The 22,654-nt window shown below is 37.0% G+C and overlaps 1 protein-coding gene across 1 annotated transcript in view; it reads left to right on the top strand.

The window, feature by feature from the left end:
- LOC127435063 (forkhead box protein P2-like) overlaps positions 1–21,865 on the top strand; it is a 128,254-nt gene extending 106,389 nt beyond the window's left edge. Inside the window, exons 10-17 of the mRNA XM_051688213.1 lie at positions 2,915–2,998; positions 7,440–7,650; positions 8,235–8,311; positions 8,440–8,541; positions 11,638–11,759; positions 11,852–11,921; positions 13,310–13,524; positions 18,380–21,865. Coding sequence (XP_051544173.1) covers positions 2,915–2,998; positions 7,440–7,650; positions 8,235–8,311; positions 8,440–8,541; positions 11,638–11,759; positions 11,852–11,921; positions 13,310–13,524; positions 18,380–18,524 — 1,026 coding nt within the window. The 3' untranslated portion in view covers positions 18,525–21,865. The remainder of the gene's footprint in view (positions 1–2,914; positions 2,999–7,439; positions 7,651–8,234; positions 8,312–8,439; positions 8,542–11,637; positions 11,760–11,851; positions 11,922–13,309; positions 13,525–18,379) is intronic.
- Positions 21,866–22,654: the final 789 nt, after the last annotated feature.

Raw genomic sequence — 22,654 nt, 5'->3', positions numbered from 1 at the left:
TCACATTGGACTTCAACTGACAACCCACAGTATCAAAATTGTTCATCGCACAAAAGTCTCAAAAATGATTTTTTTTTAAATCAAACATGAAAGCTATCAATATTATAATACCAAGAACTGTAAAGGCATTACAATATGCACAACTATTACAAATATCTTAACATTCTTAAATCAAGATAAAATTTACTTGAGAAGCAAAAGGACATAAGATATTTTGTCTTGTTTTCAGGGATATCTGACAAAATGTAGTAACATTCATGTTTATATATATATATATATATATATATATATATATATATATATATATATATATATACACACTACTGTTCAAAAGTTTAGGGTCACTTAATCATTCTTTATTATTTTTTTTATTTTTTTTTACATTTTAGAATAATTGTAAAGTCATCACAACTATGGAATAACATAAATGGAACTATAGGAATTATGTTGTGACTAAAAAAAGCAAAAATAAATCAAAACTATTTTATATTTTAGCATCTTCAAAGTAGTCACCCTTTGCCTAGATTTTGCAGACATGTACTCTTGGCATTTTCTCAACCAACTTCTTGAGGTATCACCCTGGGATGCTTTTTAAACTGTATTGAAGGAGTTCCCATCTATATGCTGGGCACTTTTTGGCTGCTTTTCTTAATTATTCTGTCCTTTTTTATATATATATAAAATTTTAGATTTGTAATTAAATATAGTAATATGTTGGCACAATTATATTTTTGTCTACAAAACTAATTTCAACATTTAAGACCATGAGAAACATTTCAGTCAAGTGATCCCAACCTTTTGAACGGTAGTGTGTGTGTGTGTGTGTGTGTGTGTGTGTGTGTGTGTGTGTGTGTGTGTGTGTATATATATATGTATATATATATATATATATATATATATATATATATATATATATACAGTTGTGCTCAAAAGTTTGCATACCCTGGCAGAAATTGTGAAATTTTGGCAATGATTTTGAAAATGTGACTGATCATGTAAAAACATTCTTTTATTTAAGGATAGTGATCATAGGAAGCCATTTATTATCACATAGTTGTTTGGCTCCTTTTTAAATCATAATGATAATGGAAATCAACCAAATGTCCCTGATCAAAAGTTTACATACCCTTGAATGTTTGGCCTTGTTACAGACACACAAGGTGACACACACAGGTTTAAATGGCAATTAAAGGTTAATTTCCCACACCTGTGGCTTTAAAAATTGCAATTAGTGTTTGTGTATAAATAGTCAGTGAGTTTGTTAGCTCTCACGTGGATGCACTGAGCAGACTAGATACTGAGCTATGGGGAGCAGAAAAGAACTGTCAAAAGACCTGTGTAACAGGGTAATGGAGCTTTATAAAGATGGAAAAGGATATAAAAAGATATCAAAAGCCTTGAAAATACCAGTCAGTACTGTTCAATCACCTATTAAGAAGTGGAAAATTCGGGGATCTCTTGATACCAAGCCAAGGTCAGGTAGACCAAGAAAGATTTCAGCCACAACTGCCAGAAGAATTGTTCGGGATACAAAGAAAAACCCACAAGTAACCTCAGGAGAAATACAGGCTGCTCTGGAAAAAGACGGTGTGGTTGTTTCAAGGAGCACAATACGACGATACTTGAACAAAAATGAGCTGCATGGTCGAGTTGCCAGAAAGAAGCCTTTACTGCACCAATGCCACAAAAAAGCCCTGTTACAATATGCCCGACAACACCTTGACACACCTCTCAGCTTCTGGCACACTGTAATTTGGAGTGATGAGACCAAAATAGAGCTTTATGGTCACAACCATAAGTGCTATGTTTGGAGAGGGGTTAACAAGGCCTATAGTGAAAAGAATACCATCCCCACTGTGAAGCATGGTGGTGGCTCACTGATGTTTTGGGGTTGTGTGAGCTCTCAAGGCACGGGGAATCTTGTGAAAATTGATGGCAAGATGAATGCAGCATGTTATCAGAAAATACTGGCAGACAGTTTGCATCCTTCTGCACGAAAGCTGCGCATGGGACGCTCTTGGACTTTCCAGCATGACAATGACCCTAAGCACAAGGCCAAGTTGACCCTCCAGTGGTTACAGCAGAAAAAGGTGAAGGTTCTGGAGTGGCCATCACAGTCTCCTGACCTTAATATCATCGAGCCACTCTGGGGAGATCTCAAATGTGCGGTTCATGCAAGACGACCAAAGACTTTGCATGACCTGGAGGCATTTTGTCAAGACGAATGGGCAGCTATACCACCTGCAAGAATTTGGGGCCTCATTGACAACTATTACAAAAGACTGCATGCTGTCATTGATGCTAAAGGGGGCAACACACAGTATTAAGAAATAAGGGTATGAAGACTTTTGAACAGGGATCATTTCATTTTTTTCTTTGTTGCCATGTTTTGTTTTATGATTGTGCCATTCTGTTATAACCTACAGTTGAATATGAATCCCGTAAGAAATAAAAGAAATGTGTTTTACCTGCTCACTCATGTTTTCTTTAAAAATGGTACATATATTACCAATTCTCCAAGGGTATGCAAACTTTTGAGCACAACTGTGTGTGTATATATATATATATATATATATATATATATATATATATATATATATATATATATATATATATATACAAATTTTAAGCAGAATATTCAAACAGCTCTTTTTCTCTGCAATAAAAGTTGATGGGAACCAGGGTCACCATTCACTTTCATTTTATAGAAAAGAGCATTTCTGGGTTAACTTTCCTCTTTGAGTCTCTTTCTTTGAGGCAGGCTTAAGAAAGCCAGTCCAGGCCATATGCAGGATTTATTACAAGCAGACAAGCTCGATAACAAGATGTATTACTGTGGTAGTCTGGGGAAATCACTCATTTCTAAAACTGGTCTGTTTTCTCTTTTCTCTCCCCTCTCTCTTTCCGTTAACAGCTTTCTAAAGAACGTGAGCGTCTTCAGGCGATGATGGCACACTTGCACATGAGACCCTCAGAGCCAAAACCATCACCAAAACCGGTGAGTGCATATTGCTATGGGTACAGTAAACAGGTCTTGGTAAATGAGCTCTCTAAATGCTGCTGTTAACAGCAGAGAAAGAGAGAGAGAGAAAGGAAGAAAGAGATATCGAGGATGAGAGGAGAATGGGATTTGTAATGCCTGGTTTCATTGGACTCTATTACGGCAGTGAGTGTATTAAATCATAGCGCCCGATCTGAGCCAAAAACACAGAGCCATTATTCTCTGATGGCTTTAGCACTACAAACAACCTGTTAGCCGGTAAAAGCTGTTTAGCACCGTGACCAGAGGCGCACTTAAAGTAGGGAAAAGATTTTTCATTCAGAAAACAAACAGTTTGAAATGATTTTGAGGAATTTGTGAGATGATGATCTGTAAAGAAATAACCCATAATCTGTAAACAATCTGAGATATAGCAAAAAAAATGGAGCAATATTTGAAAAGGGCCCATCTGTCAAGTTCACTGTAGAAAACAAATAGCGAATTGTCTGTTGACGCCATTCTTAAAGAGATGGTTCACCCAAAAATGAAACTTTGTTCATCATTTACTCACCCTTATGTTGTTCCTAACCTATATGACTTTCTTTCTTCAGTGAAACACAAATAGATATTTAGCGCAATGTCCGAGCTGTTCTCTTCCATACAGTTAAAGTGGATGGGGACAATGGGCTGTATAAATGCATCATAAGAAATTGTCTATACATCTTATGCATCTTATGTGTTCTGAAGATATAATAGCTTTGTGTTAGGAACAGACTGAAATGTATGTTGTTATTCACAAAAATCACTTTCATAGTACACCAAAAAGCATCTTGGACATTCTGCTTAATCAACTTTTGCATTTCACGGAAGAAAATCATAGGTTTGGAATGACACGAGGGTGAGTAAATGAAGACACCTAGGATTGTTTTGGAAATGAAACTATCTACAAAAGCGAGTAGGCTGCAATTAATCTTATTTATCAGAATGATTTATTAGGGATTCAATATTTTGCGAGGGAAAACATTGTTAGAGTGTTGCCACTGCTTAGCAAGTAGCTAATTTCAGTGGCATAATTTTCCTCATCACCTCCCACCGTATAAACCAGATAATCACAAGACAGAATAATTATCCTGTAAATCCATCAGGAATCGACTGCTCACCTCTGTCGATTTATTATTCAGATTTCTTTTTTCTGTTTTCATCTTCAGAACTCCAGCAGCTCGATGAAATCGACTCAGAACGTTCAGCCTGTAACTGTGAATCCATGATCCATATGAATGAATAATATTAATGAAGTATTACATTACATAAACTGCACATGAAAGGACTGCTAATTGCATTTGATGATGAGCAATTAATGATGAGTTCTTAAATGATCAGCGAGGGTCTCCAATTTGTATTTTTTTGGGGGGTTCCTTTTTGTCTCGCCGCAAATGTCTGGCTCATATGCGTGCATTTGTAAGTGCTTTAACGTTATCGGTTTTAGCAGGTACAAAAGAGAACATATATCCCTCACAAATGCATTACATAAAAGAAGCGAGGTAATAGATAATATGGCGGTACTTTTACGCCCTCAAATGCAAAGGACCGAGGGAGAACCGTCCCGCACATTTGATTAATATTTATAGTGCAAATTTATTAGCACGGCAAAATGAGTACTGCCAAACCCTCAACAGCTATCAGTAGCCCAACACAAGGTGCCTGTACACTGTTATACGACCCTATTTAAACTCTGAATGGCACTTCATTAAATGTTACCTTTTGGCAATGCCATGGATGGCTGAAAATCAAAGTTACCAAGACTGCTTGTCCTGAATAATGAGGGGCTCTTTTTTTCAACTCCTTCTCTTCCTCTCAGCCAACCTTGAATATAGTATATTCAGATGAGCAGCTGTAGTAAAAGGCTGATCCCTGTGTCTCATTCACTCCTGCACCGTTAAGCTAATAAATTCCATTTTGCAAACACTGGATTGCATGCCTGCAAACATGTTACGCTTGTTGCCGTAACCAGGTGAGGAGAGGAAAGGAAAACCTTGTCTTAACGTTTTAAATATACATGCTCTCTCACTTGATAGGATTTATTATGGAGTGCCTTTTTGCAGTGTTTGACAGTGTATCTAAAGCTTTTGTTGCTCTCGGTGTAGAGCGAGTAGTGCATAATTACTAGTTGATGTGGTCGTTTGGCCGCAATGAGAAAGACATTATAAAGGAGACTCTTCAAATCTGGTGCCGTGACCCGACTCTGAATGAATTATACGGAGATGCATTATACACATACACACCAAACAGTGCGTTTTTGCAAGCTGGGAGAAAGATAGAAATACAATGCCAATAAATTCAGCACAGCAGCATTATTTGTGCTACATTTGTTAGGAAAATGCTTGCAATCGTATTTATTTTATTTTTTTAATGACTGGTTTCATGAAATGTCGTTTTCTACCCATTTTACTCCCATTTAACTCGTTTTTTTTTTTTTTTTTTGAGTGAAACAGGATATTCAACAAGAAAAAAGAAATGATTGGGGGGGGGGGGTTGTTTTTATCCATTGGGAATTGGTGGGATCCAGAATATTGTCTTTATTACAGGTGGCTGGAGGGGAGGGGTTTAAAAATAAGAGGGCTTGGTGGCATAAGCCAAAAAGGTTGTGTAAAACTGCAAAAAAAGACCAGCAATGTGTACCAATGCAATGTTGGGATGAAAAAAAAACCTTCTATTTACCCTATTTCTTAGACTACCCCTGATAGAGAATGCATATTTGTCATTAATTTCCTTCCAAGGTCTTAGTTCTAGTCGTTTAGCTGGGAAAGAACATTCCCCTAGAGGAGTCATTGATTTCCTCTGAAGCCGTTGAGTGTTATAGCGCGTGCCACTTTCTGTGTTGGCATTATCTCATTATCATTAAGTGGAGCTGTAATTGTCTATAGAGTATCACGCAGTCGCCAGAGAATAGTCAACTTGACATTTCATTGTATTAACAACATGTGCCACAAACGATTGTTGATGCCCAACCGGCCGGTCATTTTCAATTCCGACAGCTCTGGATTTCAATTTGGTTTGAATATGTAATGATGTCATTACTATTCACGGGAATTAGCGAGACTTAAGGTCAGTATGGAATTTTCCAGTCGAGTGAAGTCTGCTCACAAAAGATTTGGGATGGGACACAAAAATTTGGAGGAATGGAAGATAAGTGGTACATCTCATGTAGGAATGTGCAAAACTTTATATCTTCAAATTCAACTAGTTGGTGGGTTGCCTGAACGGATAGTCCAACCAATTAATCTTAAGAAAGCCCTGTGTATTTACGGTCATTTTTGGGTTCTCCTGACCCCGATCTGACACATTTCTTAAGGGGTGTTTGAATTCTTGTCATTTTTGTTTATTTCATAAGATTCAAAGCGACGAATAATACACACATAGTTGCATATGATTGGATCCATTTCTCCTTCCACTCATCTTAATGCACAAAAATGCTTATAGACCAAAGTAATCACAGACAAGTAGTCATTTGTTATAAATTTATTAAAACCCTAACTAATCAACCCTAACCTAACCCTAACAAAAATAGATGTTTAATTTGATTTGCAATTTAGGCCTGTAAATTAAAAATATAAATGATGGCTTTTAAATATAATGTTAAATGGCTAAAATGACCCATTTTTATCCTGAGAAATCGCAAAATAAATAAATAAATGCATTTATAGACCTATTAGTATTGTATCGAAATCTGCGATATTGGATTTGTTAGTACTTGGTATCGGATCGAAAAGAAAATAAGTGGTCGTCCATTCCCACTTTTTAAAAACAGCTAGACGGAGCGCAACAGAATGTAGGGATCTTTTTAAAACTCAACGGCACGATCCGATTGTCTGAATGACGTAAAGACGTAATTTTTCGGAGAAGTTTTTACTGCGCAGGCTAACAGCTAAAGCACAGCACTGTCACTAAAAATATCTAAACTAAAAAAAAAAAAAAGAAGAAAAATCTAGATAAACTAGTAGACCTCACTAATCAACCATCGTGACCTATCCTTAATCTTAGATGTGTATTGATATAAACCTGACACTGTGTGTTTGGGTGATACAACAAGAAGCGAGAGAGACCGATAACTAGATAGGCACCAGGTTATGGCAGAAAGCCAGGTTGCATGTCTCTTTTTCTGTGTGTGTGTGTGTGTGTGTGTGTGTGTGTGTGTGTGTGTGTTTTGTACACACACACACACTTGCACCCAGGGAGCTCATATGGGATAGAGATGGGCTGGGATAACTCACGGGCTGATCATTAGATAATCTTTAACAGCGTGCTCTAATTGGAATTCTTATGATACAATTTCATTCTGTAATTAGTGTAGATTGGCTGCTTCCTCCTTTGCTTGTTAGGGGAAACACAGCTGTAGAATTGAGCCAGCACTCGTTCTCAGTCTTTTAAAACTGTCGTCTGTCTCTCTTTCTCTCTACAGTTGAATCTCGTCTCCAGTGTCACCATGTCTAAAAACCTCCCATCTGTCTCGCCCCCCAACTTACCTCAGACGCCCACCACGCCCACAGCCCCAGTCACGCCTCTTTCCCAAATGCCCCAGGTGCCCTCCGTTCTCAGTCCCGCCAATGTACCCAGCATGGGTGCTATGCGCAGACGTCACACCGACAAATACTCCATGCCCTTATCTTCAGGTACAAACACAAACAAACAGCTGCATGCTTGTATTTTAAATTTATATTTCAACCTTTTTCTGTTTGTTCCAGTGAGAAACGACATGCAAACGAAACTGTTTTGTTTAGTTTTTTCTCTTTATGCAAAATGGACAAAAATCACACTGTGTAGTACATCAATATTCCATGAATTTTAATTACAGTCAAATAGAAAATGATACAATATTTATCACATTTTACATTTTAAGCTGTGCATGTAAAATATTTTCTGTTTGATGTTTATATTTACTAGTCTTCCGCAACTGTTGGAAGTGGGGGGAGGGCATGAATTATTCAAACACATACAAAACATCGACAGAGGCTCTAATTTCACACGCATGTTAATGTTTAAGATTTCTCCAGAGAGAGATTAATTAAAAATGTATTTAGTTGGACATGTAAAATGCTGATTTGAGGTGTCCTCCCCCCTTTCACTCGTTTTAATTTGATAAAATCCTGAGCGAATTCCTCGCGGAGACGTATTTAGCAATTATCCCAGGTGGCGACACTGTGGTTTATTTATTTATTTATCTGCTTCACATTATTTCTTTATTTATTTTTCACAGAGATAGCCCCAAACTACGAGTTTTACAAGAACGCAGACGTCAGGCCGCCGTTTACTTATGCAACCCTCATCAGGCAGGTGAGTGGAAATAAATTAGCTTTAGCCTGATTAGATTCTAATTAATTGCTGCTTGAATTAAGTCTGGGTGAGGGTGCCTTAAACACACTCCAGTCTCTAATGCGCCATTTAATGGCATCTCATCGCAGGCCATCTTGGAGTCAGGTGACATGCAGCTAACGCTCAACGAAATCTACAGCTGGTTCATGCGCACCTTCGCCTACTTCAGACGCAACGCCGCCACCTGGAAGGTAAAGAACTGCTTCCTCCTAATCTCAGCCTGAACAGCATGTAAAAAAAAACTTAAACTTTTAAAACGCCTTAATTCTGTTCAGTTCCTTGTGCAGCGTCAAGCTTTTGGTCTGACAAGCCCCTTGCATATCAGTCAGGCCAGTTTAAGTTGCGATATGGCCCAGACCTTTTGTCGTAGACGAAGGGGGTGCCTACGCAAGACTAGCTTCCACTGGCCGTAGAGTTACAGTGGCCTTGGAAGGACATTTATTTGCTTGACGTGGGCCGATTAGCATCACGCTCCCTTCTTTTTAACCTGCCTCCTGAAAGGGCAAATGTTCTTTTTACCTTTTCCTGCTCTTGCTCCCTCTCCCTTTGACAAGTGAAAGAATAATTCAGCCTCTGATATCGTTTTCTAATTTGGTGCAATTAATAGCCAAGTCTTGACAGGGAGGTGTGCATTCTGACGCGCTAATTACTAACCAGCCACTCAATCATCAGCACCTTTTGTTAGATGCGGCATATTACTGCTTTCTCGGTCTCTCTACCTCTTTTCTCCCCCAACCATGCATATTATTGGTTAATTAGTTTGAAAGATGGCTGTTTGCCTTGTAGACGCACACTACAGCCTTCCTTGTTGTTGTTGTTGATGGTGGTGGGCAAGTCTTCGTACACACCGTAGATCATGTGCTAAGATAAAAACTGTATATCAAATGGAGGGAGGTTAAGACCCATAGAGCGCTAATGCCCCTGTCATCCAGGAAACAGACTTTATTTCCCAGGACAAAAGGCCTCATTTGTATCTCTGTCCCAACAAATACATTGTCAGATGGGGAGAAAAAGAAAAGGAGGGTACAATAAAAACCCTCGCCTATTTTTAGACACGAGAATGTTGCTTGTCGATAAGGGATATGGAGATGCACTATATTTTTTCAAAAAGTTCAATGAGGTATTTCCGCTTAAAGAGATAGTTCACCTAAAAAATTAATTTCTGTCATCAGTTATTCACCCTCGTGTTGTTCTTGAACACAAAAGGAGATATGAGGCACAATGTTAGAATAGAATATTCACCATTCACTTCTTTGTATGGAAAAAAGATGCTATGAAAGTGAATGGTGACTATTCTATTCTACTAGTCAATCAAATCAAATCCATTTACCATATACTCAACCATATACATAAGTGCAACAGTGGGTGAAAGTCTTGGGTGCAGGTCCAAGCAACATAGCAGTATTCGATTCTGAGTCGATTCTGTTCTTTGTCAAATGTATTTTGATGCAAACAGGTCCGCTCTCAGGCAGCAAGGTTTTTCTGACTCTCATCAGCATGCGAATCATTTCCCAGCACTAGATTTAGCAAAGTGAATTAATTTGAATTTGGCTTGCTAATGATGCCAGTGTATGATTACAGATCCACAAGGGTGTGCAATAGCACCTTGTACGGATGCATGATGGGCCATGAATCATTTACTGCCAGTGTCCCTGTTTGGAGTCACTCAGATTAGCGTTTATAAGCATTTTTATGGCCACGTATACATATATACATTCGTTTTTTTTATATTTTAATCTGGTCCTTAGTGGAACAAAGAAGCCAGTACAGGGGCTTTCTGAATATTTGGATCCCTCCTTTTACAATAGCAGAGCAGGAATTTCCATTCGGAGCCTCCCTGCTCTTTTGTGAGGGCCTGGGCAGGGGCCGGCTGGTGATGGGCTTGCCATTTGATTAACAGAGAGAATTTTTAAAAAGGAATGAAAGGTGATTTAATATCTATGCTTGGTCTCATCAGCTCAGCTTGGGGATCGAGTTCTCAGCCCCGCCAGCTTATTAGTTATAACTATATAGCATGCATAATAAAACTGCTCATTTGCTCATTAATATTAAAATTATCATATTCAGAGCCATGGGCATTAAGATCAATCAAATCCTGGGATTTTCAGGTCAGATGCGAGATGTGCTTATGAGGGTTTTTTTTAATATTTTTATATATTCCTCTCTCCCTCCGTTTCTTACAGCAAAACACAACCGCCCCTCAAATAAAACATGAAAAAAATTTAATATGAGCAAAGGTTATTGTTTGGCTTCTTTGCTACATGTTTTAATTAGATTATTTTATGGCGATGTGAAAGAATTGTCGTATTTTGTTATTTCTTTATTTATAATGCATGCTTCTTGATTAGAAATGTTTATGCGCTTATGGGTCATTTTCATACATTTTTAGGTAGCATATATATTTTTGTGGTCTTAATTATTATAAGGCACAGTTATCATACATGAAGTGGAGCCTTTATTAAAATATATGTTACACTTAAATCTCTAAACACAGCTTACATTGTTTTTATATTTTTTTATATGTAATTCAGTATTCCTCTGAGATATATGTTCATTAAATTGTTTGTTAAAATGTAGTATTTAGTTGGACGTAACATATTTTTTCCATCAAGATTTGATTGGATCATGAAAAGGAAGCTATGATATAATTGGTGTTTGTTATTTTTCCCCACCCACACTGCCTTGATTACGTTATCAAAAAAAAAACGAGTCGTTTTAGAGGGTGAGAAAGTTATTACATTTTGATAAATGTAAAAAAAAACAAAAAAAAAAAACTTTTAAATAATGTGCACTCATGAATCGTGCACAGTAAGACTAGCAATATTTTTTAAAGGAATGTTCCGGGTTCAATACAAGTTAAGATCAATCAACAACATTTGTGACATAATGTTGATTACTACAAAACATTATTTCGACTTACTACAGTAAGACACTTACAATGGGAGTGAATAGGGCTAGTCCATAAACGCTATAACTTTACACAGATAATGTTAGTAAGCGATTTTTATCACACTACAATCATGTTAACATTTATATTGTTTACATCTTGTGGCTATACTTTTAAAACAATGTGTCTGGACTGGAACCCATCACTTCCATTGTAAGTGCCTTTATGTAACCACAATTTTGCCTTTTTTATAAAATAAAGAACGGACAAGTCAGAATAGTTTTTTGTGGAAATCAGCATTATGCCACAAATTCTGTTAATTGAGCTTAATCTGTTTTGAACGTTCCTTTAAGAAAGTAAACGGGGTCATTTTAATTGCATGTATGTGTGTGTTTAACAGAACGCCGTGCGACACAACCTAAGCCTGCACAAGTGTTTCGTCCGAGTAGAGAATGTGAAAGGCGCCGTGTGGACTGTGGATGAAATGGAATATCAGAAACGCAGATCTCAGAAGATAACAGGGTACTTACAAACACACAATATAAATGTCTTTCAGACACTGTTTAAACTGGATTGATGGTAATGTACTTCATTAGCTGAACTGTTCTTTTCAGGAGCCCGACGCTGGTGAAGAACTTGCCGTCTAGTCTGGGTTATGGGGCGGCTCTCAACGCAAGCTTACAGGTAAACTCCCAGCTCTGAGTCTGTGTGTGTGTACGAGGCAGGTTGGCACCGGTAGTGAGAGTCTAGTAGGACACCGTGTGGTAGAGGCAGGTACCTTCTCTGCCAGCCCAGTCTCAGATTGATAGCAGCCTGTGCAAATGCAAGGGCATAATCATTAATATTTATCCAAACTGTCATAAATGATTTGGCTTCGCAGTGTCGGCCAGCGAGGTGCTCGTGTCGGAAACTTTAACATTTAATTACTGTATATAACTTTAATATGCAGTAGGCGAAATGCCAGGGGTCTTCTTTTTTTTTTTTTTCTTAGACTGTTTTGAGGTAAAGTTTTGGATGGTTTCATTATCATGTGGATGATCTGGGTTTCTTGTTCACTGTTAATTTAAGGCCTGTCTTGGAATGTGAAGAGATTGTTTTTGCAACTTCTAAACATTTCCATTTTTTTTTTTTTTTTTTTTTTTTCTGTCAAGTTATGAGTATTCTTGACCATTTTCTTCTCCTTGTGGCATATGGTGAGATGTGGAAATCACTGATTCTTCAGGAATAATTTGGAAGTAACTCAGTTTTGAACAAGGTGGAAACACCCCATGATGACATTGCTTCTGCTAAAAAGGGTTGACAATGCAATGCATTTAACTTCCATAATGTGACGTATTCAGCAGAAAGAACAAAAAATTCAGGGAAGGACTTGATTTTATCCATCCGGATTTAATTGGAATCGTAATATATGGGCTGTGTTATTGTTGGTTAATATAAATTATCTGTGCCCACTAGAACTTGGTGACATTATCATAAATGAAAAGTTGTTATTTTTGCAACTTTATTTTTCCTGCCACTGTGTGACAATTCTTGTCTGTTTTAAGCTCCCTGTGGCATATGGAGAGATGTGGAAAAAACATTGATTCTTTAGGAATTATTTGGAAGTAAAAAGGAAACCAATTTGAACTCGAAACTTTGTACGAAAAAAAGCCTGAAATCTGTACATTTCTTACTTGCATAATGTGACCTATTTCTGAGCGAAACAGAATAATCGACTGTAAATAATGTAGGACGGGACTTGATTTTATCAACCAGAATTTGATTAGTTTGTGAAAAGTGGGCAATGATATTATTGGCTAATATAAACTTCCTCGCCCACTCTGCTTTGGTGACATCATTGTTGGGAAAAAAAAAGTTGTTGTTTGTGCAACTTTCCCATTGTTTGTAACAATGTGGTTTTATTTCTATGAAATGTGGCATGAAATAATTTGGAAGTAACTCAATAAAAAAAGAAAAAAATCAATCTTGAAATACCTGGAAACTATACATAATGACATGTCGCCTGCTGTAAAAGGTTGACGATGTTTGAATGTAAGTATTCCCACACCGTCTCTCTCATGTTCTCTCTTTAGGCTGCGTTGGCAGAGACCTCTTTGCCGTTGCTGGGTAATCCGGGCTTGATGAACAGTAGTGCGTCAGGTTTAATGGGGGCGAGCCCTCCAGGAATTATGTGTGGAAGCCCAACCGGCCTATTACAGGGTACCACTCACGAAGATCTTAACGGCTCGCTAGATCACCTGGACACCAACGGACACAGCAGCCCCGGTTACTCCCCACATACCCAACTGTGAGTTCACACACATGCACATAGACACTTGACTGGGGCTGATTTGGTGGTCTTTCAGATCAGGATTATTAGCAATGAATCTGACAGTGGTTTGAATATTCGCAACATTGCTAAAATGCTATTTACAGTACATCTAAAATACATATGCTAACACCAAATGGGCTCCAAAAGAAAGCCAAAATCATCTAGCCCTGAGGTTAAGTGTATATTCGGTTCTTAGATTATAGCTCATACCTATAAATAGGTAAAAACTGAAAGGCTGCCATAATTATAGATTCCCTTGTAATTACACCACCATCCACATCGCAGAGGTTTATATGTTATATTTTATGCAAGACTGTTCCTATTAATATTTAGCAGCTAACTATATCATTAATTACTTTAAAATATTTGCCTTTCCATCTTTTTAATGGCTCACAGAGAGAAAGAAGGAGACAGAGAGAGAGAGAGAGAGAGAGAGAGAGAGTACAGTCTGATTAAAGATTAATGCGGTGCTGGTCGGACGAGCGTTAATATAGAGCATGTGCTTGCCCTTATCGGTGATGTCACTCATGTTGGATTGGCTGTGTTTACCAAGCCAAAGATAGTACCGTGAGCGTTGAGGGCAGCAGGAAGTGTGTCGCTCGCCTTCAGACCCATACACACTCAAAAACACACATAAACTTTGTTGCATATCACGTATTCTAGATCAGTGGTTCTAACTGGTTTTGCTTTTGGTCCCAGATTTTACATTGGGCATCAAGCAGCGACCCTAAATAGTACTAAAATTGTTTATCGCAGAAAAGTAAAACCAAATGTGTAGATGTCAAATGTTCTAGATGGCACAGCATTGCTTGTACTAACCCAAAGAGCCATTTGCTAAACACACTGTACATTCTAAGGGAGTTCCAGAAATGTGTGTTAATCGGAGTATGTGTTTAAGCCAGAAGTGGGGCAGTAGTGTGAATTTGGCCAAACCAGAGATTCAGACAGAATCCCTGTGTATTCACTCCCTCTGGTTATTTAACTTTTAATGATGGACAGTTTTTTTAGACCCTCCGTTCCTCTCCATCTGTCATTTTTTCTCGTTTTCTCTCGAAGCGTTAAGACATAAATACTCAATAGAGGCGGAATCTCTCTTACATGGCCTCTACATGCCCAAAATGTAAGAAATATGTTTTGTGAATGGCTTTTCTGGGCTGCATTTAATAATGAAGAGTCTAAAGATAACAACACATTCACATTAGGTCTCCTGAGAGAATGCACAACCTGGTGAATGGAACAATTAGACTTGCCTTTCTCTGAACATGTTAAGGTTAATGCTATCAGTCAAATGCTACAGATAACTTGGGGACACCCATATTCACGGGACACACCTGAAAACAGTTGTGGCATCATTGTGATTGTTGCTTATCAATTTGGCCAAGCGCTCTGCCAGTGTCCACACACACACACACACACACACACACAGAGTGGCACAGAATCAGGCTCCAGTTTTTCCAATGCCAGCCTCTCATTAAACACTAAATGAGTCATCCTGACATCTTAATACAGTGAAGAAGGGACAGCAAGGACTAATCATTACTCTCTTCCTCTCTCTCTCGCTCTCTCTCTCACTGTCTGCCACTGTCTTCCTTCTCTGACCGCACAAGCATGCCGCTGATTTATAATTAATGCAAATGAAAGCTGTAAGCCATGCTTCTTCATATTAGGAGTAAAGGCCTGTGTCAAGCTTAATGGCCAGTGGAACGGCGGATTGACCGGGATCATTTGTCTTGGTGTAATATCCTTAAATGTGTAACTGTTTGTTATTGTACAATAAATACAGCAGACAGAACAGCATCTTTTATAGCCTAATTAAATGTTATGATGACAAAATAGATGTTTATTAATATTATAGAACCGTTTTTATACCTGTGATGGCAGTCAGATTATGTAAATGAACGAATTACAAAATAAATACAAAAATTACATATTATTTATATGCGTAAATATTTGAATATTACAAAATAAATACAAAAATTACATATTATTTATATGCGTAAATAGTTGAATTTTCATAACTGTGAGAGCAAAGCGTGATGGGATATCATTACCCAAAATTCCATTAAGTAAAGAGTAAGCAGTGACGGTCAACAACATGTTCCATTGCCAATGAAGTTTAAATTTGTAATATTACGAAAATGAAACAATACAATTAAATAAAATTACATTATATCGACACAATAGATTTTTATTAACAGTATAGTATCGTTGTTATGCCTATGATGGCAGTACAACTATGAAAATGAGTTATGTAAATAAAAAAGGTTTTTTTTATAAATTCTGTAAAATTAGTAACATTACTTAAAAAATGACATAAAATTGCAAAAAATGTATTTTTAAATTAAACATGATGTCGACAAATTAGATTTTTATTAACATTATAGTATTGCTTATGAAGGGAGTAAAATGCCAAAAATCAACTTCAGTTATGTAAATGAAAAAAGTTCCAGAAATTTTGTACAGTTAGTAACATTACAAAAATGAAAAATAAAAAAAAAGTTTAGAAATCAAACATTATGGTGTCAATTCATTTGTACTAACAAGAATTTTTGTTAAGGCCTATGACGGCAGTAAAAGTTAAAGTTATGTTTAAAGACAAAAAATTTAAATTATGTAAGTAAAGTTACGAAAATTAACATCACAAAAATGAAAAATGTAAATTGCTAAAGAAAATACTTTTAAAATAAAATGTTGTTGACAAAATAGATTTTTACTAAGTGTTTTTATACCTTTGACAGCAGTAAAATGATGAAAAATCCTGTAAAATTAGTAACATTACGAAAATTAAAAATTACAGAAAATTACTGAAAAATAACTTTTAAATAAAAGATGTAGACAAAATAGATTTTTGCTAACAATATATGTATTGTTGTTATGCCTATGATGGCAGTAAAATTATGAAAATGAGTTATGTAAATAAAAAAGTAGTTTTTTTATTTTTATATATATATATATATATATGTATATTTATAAATATAAAATTAGTCAAATTAGTAACATTCCGAAAAAGGCAATTACATAAAATTACAAAACAAATAAACTGTTAAAATCAAACGTGATATCAACCAAATGGATTTTTAGTAACATTATAGTATTGTTGTTATGCCTATGACGGGACTAAAATGGCAAAAATCAACTAAATGAATGTAAATAAAAATTAAGTTACGAAAATTCTATAAAATTAGTAACATTAAAAAAAAATTAAATATGTAAACTACATACAGTTAAGTAAAAATGCTAAAAATACTTTGATAATCAAATGTTATGTCAACAAAATAGAGTTTTTTAAATTCTGTAAAATTAGTAACATGTCAAAAATTAAACTTTTTAATTACAAGTACTAAAAAAATGTACTTTTGAAATCGCAAATGGACATGCCAACAAGAGCAGGGAATGATAGGATATCTTTAAACAAGATTACACTGTCTAACAACCAGACACCATTGCACTTGAATTAATTGCTTTAATAAGAAAGGGAGAACTTTTAATCGTGTATGTAGGTATTTCTTGAGGGTGTGCAAAACATCATTGTGGTGGTCCAGTGTAGTTTAGGGGCCAAACCCTACTCTTTCTCCACTGCACATAACTTAGTACAGGAGACAGAAACATCCCTCCGCTTCCACATCTGAATAATAATCTATTTTGCTATAAATATTAAAGTAATCTGTACCTTTTAAAATTCTTTTCAAATTTAAAGTTTCCTCTGCCATTGATGAGTGCGGCCCAGGAGAGAGCAGCCAGACATGGCCTAATACAGAGACTAGTTGATAAGGTTTCTATCTCTCTCTCTCTCTCTTCAGTCTAGCGGGATTTCCTGATGCATCCGACGTGTCAGAAATAATTAGGTTTTGTCAGATTTATTATGGTAGCACAAACCTGTCTCCCTGCCAAGGGCCAGAGATCATGTTAAAGCCTTGTTTGTGTATGACAGAGTTATTATTCTTGTTAGTAACCTCACTTCCGCCCTCTCGTCTGCATTTCGGTGCCAAGAAACGCTCCTCGCCAAACAGCTTTGTGTTTTTTCCCGATTTTTTTTTACCCTCCTTCCTTCATTTATTGACAGTCGGCAAAGATATTCATGCATTTAGAGTTAAAAAAAACATGGATCATGGTGTCCGAGAGAACTTGCAAGCTGAAGTTGATTAATGGTGGAGTCTAGCTGCAGGATGTCTCCCCACTTGAGAAGTGCCACCACGGCCCCTGCATATTAACGAAGGCCTGCACTTTCTATTAACAAGATAGAAAAAAGCTCCACTATCCATCCACCAACCCAACAACCCCCTTTGCTCTAGGGGCGAAAGGATGAGAAATTCTCCATTATTTATAGTGGGACTGCAGCGTCTCCTTTTTTTCACCTTTTTAAATAGCAGGTGCCATCAGTAATGCTCTCAACAGCGAGCATATTTTATTGTCAGCAGTTTCGAATTTCTGCATGCACTTCATTAATTGGAGTTTAATTGCTGTTAATGTTTTTCAACATGTGCCTAATTCAATTTGTAATTTTTTTAATTTTAAGATTTACTTTTCTATAGACTATATTGCTTCTAAGTACTTATTTTGACTGAACAATTCGAACACAGAATATTCCTTTAAATACTTTTGCATGATGAATACTGAACTATATAATTAACCGTTTTCGCAGGCAACTGATTTTCTACATAGCTGTGCAAGTTGTTTCTCGCCTCTTCTCGCATAATAATAAAATAATTGAAACTCAAATAATGTACAGTTAGCCAGGCATTACTGCAAAATAACCCCCTTTCAAAGTTTATTTTGTGTTATTTTAACCAGGACTTCCTCTAAATTCTTATGATTTGTTGCTTTGTTACAGTCCTCCAATTCACGTCAAAGAGGAACCACTAAATATGGATGACGACGACTGTCCAGTGTCATTGGTGACTACAGCCAATCACAGTCCTGAGCTGGATGACGACCGAGAGCTTGAGGAGGGCAACCTATCGGAGGACCTGGAGTGACTATTTTGCCCCACCCCTCCACTGGGGCCCTGCCCCTTTCAGGGCCCACCCTCTCAAATAATCCACAACCACAGAAATGTAAAAGACTGGAAGCAGGGGGGAATATTTATTTAGCATGCATCTGGAGACTGGCCCAAAGAAAATCTATACAACAGATCTTTAGGGACCACAGATGGACAGACACGAGACGTCTGCTTTTTAAAAACAAAAAAATGGACATGATTTCATTTTAAACTGCTTGGCCACACAACAAACACAAGACTCATGGACCAACTAAAGACTAAAACGGGAAGGAGTCTGTTCTGTAGAAAGCTAATGGCCACATATACTGCCAAAAAAGAAGTTTTAAGTTTGTGAATATCCATGCCACAGTAGTCGTCAATGTTAGATGCAATTGCTGGTTCAATTAAAGTTGTTGCTCTGTTATTTTTTGCACATGAGTAGTATCAAAAATTAGTGTCACTGCCTGTATGACGAAATTTGAAAAAGAAAAAAGGAGTATTGTTTTTGGTCGTTTTCTTTTTTCATTCTTGTTTTTGTCCTCCTGCAACGTAGCTTATGTTCTTTTAAGTCTTGTTTGCAGCACCACCAACTGTAAATGGCATTTCTAAAGTCACGTCATTAACACAACCGTGGTATCACAACTGTTATAGCCATCCAAATACATAAAAAAAAAAAAATAGAAATCCAGTCGCACTAGCTCTATTTCTGCTGAAAAGTATGTGATTCTAAGTTGCAACTTAAAACTGTTTGTGCGAGCACCGTGCAGAGACAAAAAAAAAGATGCGTTTCTGCATATTCTTCTAGTCTCTTTACCTCCTTGTTCTAAAGCTTTGTCTACCTGCAAAGAGTCACAGGCGACAGCTAGAAACCAAAGCCAACACTATCAACGGCCAATAGCTTAGTCAGAAGCACGCCAGACTCTTTGGTTAGCTTTCTGTGACTTTAACGAGTACAAAGAGAAGCTTTGTTTCCAATAACTACCTTCAAATAACCTCTGGGATTGTCTCCTTTAGCCCTGTACAAAGATTAAAAGGATTTTGATGTAATTTGATTGACAGATGAAGAGCTCACTCTAACCTAGTGATGTCGGTCAACCCTGATTCAGCTTCCGTCATGTGGTTCGGGTAGAGCAAGAGAGCAGCTATAAATGGATCATGACCAAAATAACCATTTGTGTATCAGTGGAAGTGCAGAAATAGTTTTTGTATTGCGTTCAATTTTAATTATTATTTGCGTGACCCATCTCATCATTCTTTTTTACTAGTGTAATGTACTGTTCATTGTGGCTGTCCGATGTGTCATGTCTTATAACCGTACTTTCTTCAGAGCCGAAACCGAAAATATCGTAACCAAACTTTAAGATATCTAGTAAAGCCAAAAAAGTCATAATTTCAAGTCGATATGAAATGATGTGGCTTGGTTATATTGTAAAAGCAAATAACATAGCCATTACGGAAAGGGAGAAATCCATTTCTAGCTGATGTTTGCTTTGCTCCATTGATTCAGACTCATTGTAAAATTCATGGCTATATAGACACAGCTAGTGTTGGATCATGGGAAGGTTTGTGGTTTAAACCATGTATGGTGTATAAGTAGCAACCAGTTATTTGAGATTAACTTAGGAAAAACAGGAAGAGATCAGTTGCTTTTATTTGAACATTGCTGATGTCATCGAGAAAAGCGGTTGTTGCTTTAATATTCGTTTCTGATTTCAGTCAAACCAAAGTTACACAGATTTCTGCCTCTTCTTATGTATCAGATGGAGATGAAAATAACGCAAAACCTTTTTTTTTCTCTCTCTCTCTTTTTACTGTTTAAATACCAACCTATCCGAAACAGATAACTGCTTTGTATTGTAACTGATAATGTCAAGTTTGTCTTCTTATGTGTATGGAAACATACTGTGCAGTTGTTCCAGTTTTGTGCCAAACCGAGGGGTTGGCTGCTAGTTAAGCACACAAACACACACTTACACACACTCACACACACGAGTAAGATACCAGCTGGGTCCAGGAACAAAGCTTATCCCTTATCATTTGCTGGAGTCAGCAAATTGACTTGAAGATGACATTCATAATAATTTTATCACACCAAATACAAGGACGCAGCATCTTTGAAAAAGAAGATACAAAAAAGGGTTCTCCCACTTATCCAAAAAGGCTTTCTACCTCTTCACAACACTTTTTGAACAAAAAAATGGCAGATTGCACGAGTCGTTAGAATACCACAAACACTGACATTTTCCGCTTGATTCATCTAGGACATTGCCAACAGCCAGTTTACATTCCCAAAGGCAGATAATGAAGGTTTGCATTGAAATAGTTTGTCTTCAAACATTTGTAGAATGAATATGTAAAAAAAATACCTGTAAGAGGATATTGTGTTATTAAAAAATGCATGTCTAAATTAATTTGGTGGACTGGAAATAAGAATTAATAAACGCATATAATAAAAGTCAGGATGATGGACTAAGTATACAGTGCATAAAGTGTGCATACCTCAGCTATACTGTTTTTTTGTTTTTTTTTCGTTTTTTTTTTCTTTGGGGGGTCAACAAAAGAAACTCTCAGCCACAGAATGCATATTACCTGTAGAGTTTGCATGGGTTTTGTAAAAACATTTTAAACAAATGTCAAATAGTTGCTTGCACATAACACCAGAAGAAAAAAAAACCTCCAGATGGGCAATCTCCTACAATAGATTTTAGGATTGTCTGGATTTTTTTTTTTTTCTGGGATGATTTTGTCTGTATTTTGATAATTGTGCATATTATGTAAAAAGATGCAAAAAAAAAAAAAAAAAAAAAAAATGTTGGTGGACCCATGAATTTACCAGACATTTTTTTTAAGCTAAAAAAGATTAGTGTTTCTTTTCTGAATTTCATGACTTTTTACTGTTCTCTCATTGCTTGCTAAGAATAGCAAACCTGCTTTTCCTGCATCTGCGTTGCATCGCTGTAAGGCTTTTCCTAATGTGTGTATTTATTGCTTGTACCTCTGTGCATACGTTCTGACGCATTACGTCTGGCCAGTTGAGTCATGTATCCTTTCTAATACTATCATTCTCCGGGAATATGAATCCCCTATATATACAGTAAATTGGGACTGTAGCAAAAACATGTTTATGTAATTGGTGGATACCTTTAAGTTGTTTTTGCTTTTTTAATTTGGTTTCGTTTCTTCGAATCGAGACACATTTTTGATACTTTTCATTACCGTGTACTGTGTCCATATGTTAGCGATTTCTGCGCGAGTAGAGGTCGCGATTGAAGAACTGTAACGGACGTTATTATTTTCTGTATTCATGGCTTTTCACTGCTGAATAAAATAAAGGACCAAAACTAGGATTTGAAAAGCAACTGTCTACCTCCAACATCAGGGAGTTCTCACTTTTTTGTACACATATATCTTTTATTCTACAAAGACGCAACGCGTGGAAATGGGGCTGCATTATGCATTTATGCAACTTGGAGGAATTCGTTGCAGAAACTCAAAACAGCTCGACAAAGAAACGTGGGAAAAAACAATAAAACTTTAATGGCTAAGTTACAAGCCTTTGTTCCAGCTCCTGGCACCTCGAGTGTTGTTTAGATTAAGGGAGAAAGGCGCAGCCCGTGCAGGCAGAGAGGTGTGTGTTATGGACACGGTCTGTGCTCTCCATCCGTGCCTTTGATCTGAGGAGAGCATGGCCCAGCACAACTTCCTTGAAAAGATAATTTGGGATGCAGCTAGCCTCTGCAGGAAATACCACATCTTCCATGCATTTTTGCTGTTTTGTTTTCTTTTGTTGTTGTTTTTGGTCTTCCGCCCCCAGTCGAATTGCAGTGTGTTATGTGTTTACTAGTGCGTATGAAACTTGGCGTAAGGGACCTGTGGAGTTTATTCGCTAGAAATAATGCATAGTACTGGGCGTTAGCACTTCGTAGCTAGCATGTAGCCATGCTGCAACAACATTGAGGTCCTTTGTTATCGGCTTCTTTTATGTTTAAAAACCCCTTGAGATAGCAATTTGAGTTTTGTGGCTTTAAGTCAATGGTTATCACCTCTGATGTCATGTATATGCTTGTGTACTTCTAACCGCTGACTTTAAGCATATATTTACATTTAAAAACAGACTTTCTATGCCAG

Source organism: Myxocyprinus asiaticus, chromosome 45, assembly GCF_019703515.2.
Source record: "Myxocyprinus asiaticus isolate MX2 ecotype Aquarium Trade chromosome 45, UBuf_Myxa_2, whole genome shotgun sequence".
Taxonomy (NCBI): domain Eukaryota; kingdom Metazoa; phylum Chordata; class Actinopteri; order Cypriniformes; family Catostomidae; genus Myxocyprinus; species Myxocyprinus asiaticus.
This window is presented reverse-complemented; position numbering and strand designations above follow the sequence as displayed.